The 8,536-nt window shown below is 35.6% G+C and overlaps 1 protein-coding gene across 1 annotated transcript in view; it reads right to left on the bottom strand.

Moving 5' to 3' along the window:
- Positions 1–3,070: 3,070 nt before the first annotated feature.
- The window catches only part of LCA5 (lebercilin LCA5), a 56,276-nt gene continuing 50,810 nt past the window's right edge, over positions 3,071–8,536 (bottom strand). Inside the window, exon 8 of the mRNA XM_004386062.2 lies at positions 3,071–6,472. Coding sequence (XP_004386119.1) covers positions 5,610–6,472 — 863 coding nt within the window. The 3' untranslated portion in view covers positions 3,071–5,609. The remainder of the gene's footprint in view (positions 6,473–8,536) is intronic.

Below are 8,536 nucleotides of genomic sequence, written 5' to 3'. Positions count from 1 at the left end.
GTTGCAGGAGTGACTCTAAGTGCTTAGGAGAGTAAACATTATAGATGTCACATAGATTAGAAGCAAATACTGAAGCTAAAGATTTGGGGGAAGTTCTTATAGAAGAAAAAAGAGCCTTCAATAAACTCTTGTCACTCGGTGCACCTAGAAGTTTTTAGTATCCATGATTACCTGACTATGCACAGTAACTCTTGGGTTCTTTATATTAAAAAAGAATACTGACATCTATGATGTATTGTTAAAGACTGTATGAAAAGTATGCCTAACCAGGATTAATATCAACAAGGGCAGCAATTTTGAAATTTGACATTCAGGTCAATGAGAGAAGAAAGGCAGCTGCCTTTGGCCATACTATTTGGGGCATCCTCCTGGCTTTATTGGCCCAGAGGCTTCATCCTGAATTCTAATGTCCTGCCTTCAAACCACAGTATGGGCTGCTGATTTGTATCTATTACTCCTCCATGGAAACAGTCAGTGAAGCAAAACTATGCGTGTAAAACTGCTTCTCCCACAGGCTACCTTGCTCACAAAGCAGCAAAGCACCTTCTGTGGACGCTGTAACATTTACTTGAGCCTATAAAGGCAAGATTCATTTCAATAAAAGATGGCAAATTATGGGGTAAGACAACACATTCTTAATTTTTTTAATTCCATATTGACAAGCTCCTGTTGTCAAAAAAAAAAAAAAAAAAGTTTTTGGGCTTTAATACAAAAATCATACAACACACAAAAATGCTGAATAGGTTATGGTTTTCCTATGCTGACATATGTCACTATACTACTTTTATCTCAAGAATACATCGTCTCATTTAATTTTCACAATCCTGGAAGACATGATCAGCCCCGTTTTACATCTGAGGGGCCTTAATGAAAGTTAAATTACTTGAGTAAAGCTGTGACTAGTGGCAAAAACTCCACCTCCTCAACTCCAAAGTCAGTGCTCTTTCTACCCCACCCTGGCTGCCCATTTTTTATTTTTTAGAATGAGACAGAATATGTTCACTTATATAATATGTGGATATACACTCACAAGTATAGCATTTAGTATGGGAAATAAGTATCTGGGTCTCAGCCTTTTCTATGAACTCAAAAGTGTAATTTAAACATCTTTTGTACTCTTCTTACCTACTGCTGAAACACCTCACCCTGTAATAACAAATGTGCTTCATAGTTCAACCTAAATGGTTGTAATTTTATCTTATTAAAGAAATGGCTTATTCGCTCCAGGGAATAACAGGTGTTGAATAAGTAACTAATGCTCATTCCATTAAGAGCCTTTCAAGACAATTTTTTTTAGTTGAAGTATATAATAAATGTTTTCTTATGTCTAAAATTCCTCCATCAAGGGAACCACACCTCTATTTCACAGAAATCTTGTTCACTCCATGGAGTGAAGTAAGAGTAGGAAGTCCAGCCTTCCCCTTGCACAATGCCACCACCAGCCCTGTAGATGGGTACATAACACAAACTAGGCCAATCAGGCTTCTGCCAGAGTCATAGGAAATGATTTCTTTTTCTTCAGAATTGCCAGCTAAAGAGATGTGGGTTTGAGATGTCAGTTGCAGTATTTTTAACAAATATAAGGTTTATCTGAAAATAAGACTCAGCAGGGCTAAGAGGACAGAGTAAGCACTACCCATATTTTTTGAACCTCCAGATACAACCACACACTTCCTTGAGCTTTCCAGATTTGAGTTAAAAATTATTTCCTTATTTTGTTTAAGCTAGTTTGACTTGCATTTCTGTCCCTTACAAATTAAACAGTGCTGGAGTCCTGGTGGTGCAGTGGTTAAGAGCTCAGCTGCTAACCAAAAAGTCAGCAGTTCAAATCCCCCTTCCACTCCTTGGAAACCCTATGGGGCAGTTCTACTCTGTCCTATAGGGTTGCTATGAGTCAGAATCGACTCAACGGCAACAGGTGGACTAATGTAAAACTCTAAAATATTTTATTTCTCTGGATTTAAGACTATTGAATGCAATCTGTGTAATCTAATGTCTCTGTAATCTATCACCTGTGTATTAAAATCTATTAGCCTCAACTGTAAAATGGGAGTAATAATAAAATACCTACTTGGAAAAAAAGCTTTGTGAGGATTCAATGAGCACAAATACATAAAAACACCAAGTACAATGCCTGGCATTCAACAAATATCATCTCTCTCCCCGTTTTTCAATTACCTTTCCAAAACAACAGCAGCAGCTAACATTTGAGTGCTTCCAGCTCTAAGTGCTTTTCATATTAACTCATTTAACATATCCAGTCACCATGCAGGAACTGCTATCAGCCCCATCTTATCGAGGAAGGAAACTGAGGTGCAGAGGTTTTGTAACTTATCCAAGGATACACGTGGATATTGCAGGAGAGCTGGGTCTTACTTTCAGATAAAACTCTAATACAAAAATGGATTTTCTTTGCTGTGAGGACATCAACTCTTACCTCTCCTGATGTCACTGGTCTTCAGAAGATCATTCCAAAGTTTAGTTTTTCTAATCCTTGTATAAACGAGGAAATAAGCTCATCAAGCTTATTGCATATTTAATGGTGAATACAGTAAGGGAACAGATTCTAAGTGGGGACCCAAGGGGCACAATATATTTAGTGCAGATGTCTTTTAGTTAATTCAGTTTTAGAAGCTTTTTCTGCTTGTATCTTGTGCAAAGTATAATGTCAATGTATATACATACCTGTGCTCCATTTCTTCCAATTATTCTCTAAAAGAAAGTTATAATTTGCTATAAGACTAGCTATTTTTTTACTGAGTGCTAATAATGTGCCAGCATTAACGTAAGTATTTAATTTATTCCTCATAACAACCTTAAGAGGAATTATAAGACCTAAGAACAGCTGAGAAAGCTATAGTCCAAGGTACACAGGAGAGCATGGGAAGGCTGGTATGAGGCACATGCAATCCCACTCCACCCTGCTCTCCATCCACTTTGTGATGCTGCCTCCATGAGGGCAGGGGCCTGGTCCATCTTACATTCTCCTAGCACCTAAATCGGTGCAAGGCACCCAGGAAGCACTCAACGAATATTTAATGAATAATTAAAGGCTCTTTCAAATGATATAAAAGGGGACTTTTTAATGTGCGAGGGGTATTTACTATGTAGAAAGGAAAAAGCTTTTAAAGGCAGATTCTTTCTTCACAATCTACAATACTTTCTTTAATCTTAAAAACACACTGTCACCATAATTCAAATCTCTCTTCCCCTTTTCATCAGGCAGATTTGTATGCTCTATCCAACCAACACTCAACTGGGGAAACCAGCTTCTTAGTATGTCTGAAAATGAGATAGAGAGTACATCAGAAAAACAGCGAGTCAGCCATGAAATAAGTTTGTTTTTATCTCGTGATTCAATTTAATCCTCTTTACCCCCACCTTTTTTAATATTATGAGCAATATGTGCCATGAAGATAGCTATTTAAGGGTGAAAGGACTAATTAAAACTATAATTATCTGATAAGAGTAGCAAACTGTCTAACCTGTTTTAGGGCAAATTCATCTACTTGAACTAAAAATACTGGACAGGCAAAAAAAAAAAAAAGAAAGGTAAATAGTTAAATAAAAATTAACCCTGTGGTTCCTGTTTTCACTACAAATTTTCCAAGTAACCTAAGGCATTATTCAAATGCAGAGTCACAGTGTTTTTCATTTTTATTAATAACAGTTCTGAGTACAAACAATAAATTTAACTTGACATTTAGGAAAAATTATTTACTCTGCAGGGTTTCTTCATAAACAAAAAGCTGTTATATATATTTTAATCTCCAATCTTAATGCTTAACATCATAATGCTTTTGCTTATAACTGAATTTTACGTTTGATTTTAATAATTTTGTTTTGCTGCATTTGGTGAAAGAGATGTTTAGAAAACGTCAGGTAGAAAAAAGCAAGAGACCACTTAAAATGACCTGAATATAAAACTTTACTATTTAAAAGGCTTAAAAAATAAACTTTTAAACAAAACAACCTAAAAAATGGAACACTTCTGGTAGAAAAATTAGCAGCTATGAACAAAATTAACATTACATAATAATTACATTTCATCAAGAATTGCATTACAATAATATTGTTTACATATATTGGAATCATTTGCAAAATACTAAATGTTTATTTATGTAAGACATAAAATCTCTTTATTAAGAAAACTTTTTAATATAGTTCACTTATAGGGGATTCTGTTCTCAACAAATGACAGGAACACCAATTAGAAGATGACAGGTGGAACATCTTTTAATTAGAGACCAAAGTAGGTAAATCTTGTCAGGTAGTAGTGAAATGGTATTCAATAATAAGCAGTTGTAAGAATTCAAGATAAAACAAAAACTCTAGTCCTCTCAATATGTATGTTTGGCATCAGAAATCAAATTATGAGTAAATATGTAGTTTAAAAAAAATTACTGAAAAAGAGCTCACTTTACGTTAAGTGCTAATATAAATTTTTATTCTTCCCCTGACACACTATTTCCACCAGTCTTCATTTTATCGGTGTTTTCTCCTTGGCTGGTGCTTCTTAAGGACCAATCATCCAATCATACCCAGCATAATCCAAGCTGAAGTGAATTACAAATGGCCAAAAAAAAGACCAATGCGTTTCAATAGAAAACCATCCACCCTACTCAACAAAGCAGACGCCCCATCTCTAAAAGACTTTTATTCAAGATTGCTTTAAAATCAGTCCTGTAAGTCCAATAGTACTATGCTATTGTTGTCTGTTGGATGAAGGTAAGTTCAAATATTAAAACTACATATTAAAATTTCCAAATTACATTACTCTGGAAACATAATTGAGTTGAAAACCTTCTACACTGCAGTGAAATTTCTTCTATTCCTTGTATTCGGTATGAAATCTCACACCCAGTCACTGAGACATACAGAATGTAGAACAAGGAGAGGCATTACTGATGACACTGTACCCAAGCCTCAGGGACCCATGAGAGAGGGGAACGAACTGTCCATACATACAAAAAAAAGTCTTCTGAATTCAACCTAGTATCACAGCTGTAGGTAAGTGATTTTATGAGATTTGTAATTGGGATGAGTAGTGTTTAACTGTATTTCCAAAGGAAAAGGAAATCTCAATGCTGTCTTGTCATGCCAGCACTTAGGAATGGCTCTGCCTTACCAGGCACAGGGACCCCACCCCTATCCACAAAGGGCAGGGCTCTTAAGTAGCATTTGTTCTCCATCACATGGGATCTACACTTCCCAACACAAAACCTCTCACTCTTAATTTCCATTAAAAAAATCAGCAGGAAGACTGTAGTTAGCTCAGTGAGTATATGACCAAAAAAATAAACAGTAGGAAATGAGTATGACCTCCAATGGAGGAAAACTTCCCATAGAGCTGGCTTAAGAGGTAAAACTGATTCATAAGTAAAAAGTAAGATAAATCTATTTTTGATTTCACTCAAAAAACCTTCCTTCATTCTTGGCAAACTAGCTTTGTGGTGTGGATATGATCTACTTTTTAAAATCTGCATTGTAGTTAGCTATTAAAAATCATTCTTTAATAAGGAATTCTTAACAAGTTTAAATGTTTATAATACATACTGTATTAAAATACTTTAATATTTACAACTGGAAAAAATACATAATCAAGTCAGTCATCTCAGTGCTACTTCTTCAATTTCATCTTCTACAGAATCAACTGCTTTTACTGTTGGTTTACTATTTGCATGTTTTAATCTGTTTCTATTTGGATTAAAACTTCTTCCTTCACTGAGGAAAAAGTCATCATCTTCATCTTGTTCTATGCTCCTGCTGCTTTTATCCCCAGAGAGAAAATTTAGAGGGTCAAAGTCTCCTCTGCTGACAGACAGAGAATTTGGGTCACTGCTTTTAGAGGAAATCGTGCTGCTGCCACTGGCACCAAATAGCTGTTCCATCAGGTTAGCTTTTCTTTCTTTTCTCGTAATTAAATCTACATTGTCTTTGTTAAGTTTTTCCATAGTGTTACTTTGGAACTCCAAAAGACCACTTCTTGGACTAAATAAATTTGACTTCGCTAATGTTTTTGCAAATGAAGGCACATAGCTACCAAATGCAAACTCATTTGGAGACGCTGCGCTTCTAGTATCTCTTAAATTCTGGCCCTCTCCTTTTGTAGTTAAAAAACTGATGTCTTGCAAATGATGCCCATTAAATGATCTCTTTGACGGTTCAGAGAACGTATATGTTTTGGGGTTTTTCTCTGGGGAGTCTAGTTTTGATTCAAAATCAGGTAGCAATGGCAGAGGCGGATATTTTAGGTTCTGAGAATCTTCAAGTTCTCGGTTAATCTCATTCAGTTTAGCAAGTAGCATTTCTCTCTTAAGTCTGTCTTCTTCATCTTCTTCCAATTTATCAGTATCCTGAAATTGGTTCATTCCTATTTGGTATCTTCTCATTTCTAACTCTGGCTTTTCTTCTCTTTTCAGTAAAAATGTATTTTCGCTTTGCTTTTTATCATGTTCTTCTCTTTCCCATTCTGTATGAAATTAAATTTTAAAAATGGGATTTTATAGCAGTCAATATTTTTAAATAGGAAAACTCAACTACTATCTTTTATAAAACAACAATCTTTATCTAATTTGAATAAGGTAAGTATAGTGAGGATGAACACCATAAATTTCATTTCTATACTTGATATTGTAGGGTTCAAACAGAATATATGTAATGCATATTGCATTTAACATTCACATTTATTAAAAAATTATTCACCAAGATATGGGGTAGGGTAGAAGGTTCTCTGCCTATACTTAATATAGTATGATACACTAAATGGTGGATGATGGGATGGATGGAACAAAGACCTTTACAATCAGAAATAAATTGAAACTCTAGATGTCATATCCTGAGAAGGACACAGCATCAGTTACATAGTATTCTGACAGAAGATGCATAACTTTATTAACAGAGAACTTCAGACAAACCCAAAATGAGGAACATTCTACTTTAAAAATTGGCCTGTATTCATCAAAAATGTTGATCTCACAGAATATAAAGGCCAAGAAGTTGTTTCACATTAAAGGAGACTAAACAGATATGACAACTAAATTCAATTCAGGATCATGTCTCTGAGATAAAAAAATGCTATCAAAGACATAACTGTGTCAACTGAAAAAAAAAAATAATATGGATGGCTGATTAGATAAATGTATTGTATCGAAGTTAAATTTCCTATAAACGAGAACTATATTAGGGTTATGACAATGCCCTCATTTTGGGGAAACACACATAAAGTACTTAAGGGTATGAGGCATAAAGTATACAATTCACTCTTAAATGGTTCTTTGGCTATTCTTGCTACTTTTCTATGATTTTGAAGTTATTTCCAAATTAAAAATATTAATATATGAAAGAACACTACAAGTTTGTTAACTTAGTAAATGGCATACATTCTCAATGACATCAGAGATCATACAATACAGACTTCAGGAAAAAAATTACTAAAAAGAGAACAAAAAAGTGGCAGTCTTCTGTTACTTTATTCCTTTTCTTGTTTCTGAGAATTGACCATAATATCTAATTTGCCATTCTGTAGTTTAACATGTGAAAGCATTTCACTTTGTGCATTAGCCAACAGTGATGTAAACATAGCTTCTCTTTCAACAGTTATGTTGTTAAATATATTATATATATATATATATATAAAAAAATTTAAGCAACAATTGGGTCATAAATTTATGTTTCATTATAACAGCTCAATGGGAGGAAAAAAGATTTCTCTGTATGCAGCTACTATATAACTAATAAATACAGTAGATTAGAGCTTGGGAAACCTCTCTCTCACAGCTTTAAGACATTTTATCCAGATGAAAAAGTTATTCCTAAAAAATGGCACTCTAGGCAGAAGCACCACCCCGTCCCTCCACAGCAAAGATCTGAAAAACTAAGCCGAACGGAGAATACAACAATCCTGAAACCCTAAAACATCAAATGAAGACATAAAGAACTCAGCCAAGCACCAAATGGAGTGAGAAAACTGACAGGGAACGGAAGCGAGGACAGATTCACGCAGAGGTCCCCTACCAGCTAACGCAGCGCAGATCCACCATCTTGGACTCCTATCGGAGACCAGCAAACGGGGGTACAAGAAAGCAGCCTCACGGAGCGTCCAGCGGGAGACAAAACAACTGCTCCACACGTAACAATCTCCCCGCTACATCCTGCCTACCTGCACCGTGCGCCTGACATCACACCACCAAGCAGCACAGGCACAGCCTACTGGAACCTGCCCTGCACTGATTATCGACCCACCCTGGTGGCTGTAGTAAGTGCCACAAACAACCCATCACAGTAACTCCTCTTCAGCTAGACCTGCCCTGCTGGACCATATCTAAGTGACTGAACCTGCCAGTTGGAGAAGGAGGCGAAAAGTATTGAGCGCACAGACGAGCAAACAACAAAGAACACACAGTCTGCCTGCTCAGACATAGTCAAATTTTTTTTTTTAAAAAGGGAAAAAATAAACAAATCTACAATCAATAAACAAGAAAAATAACTACTGAATGCCCCGAAAACAGCAGACAATATCAAAACATTTACAAAA

The sequence above is a fragment of the Trichechus manatus genome, unplaced genomic scaffold, assembly GCF_000243295.1.
Source record: "Trichechus manatus latirostris isolate Lorelei unplaced genomic scaffold, TriManLat1.0 scaffold00154, whole genome shotgun sequence".
Classification (NCBI taxonomy): domain Eukaryota; kingdom Metazoa; phylum Chordata; class Mammalia; order Sirenia; family Trichechidae; genus Trichechus; species Trichechus manatus.
Note: the sequence above shows the minus strand (reverse complement) of the source record. Positions and strands in the feature narration are given on the sequence as shown.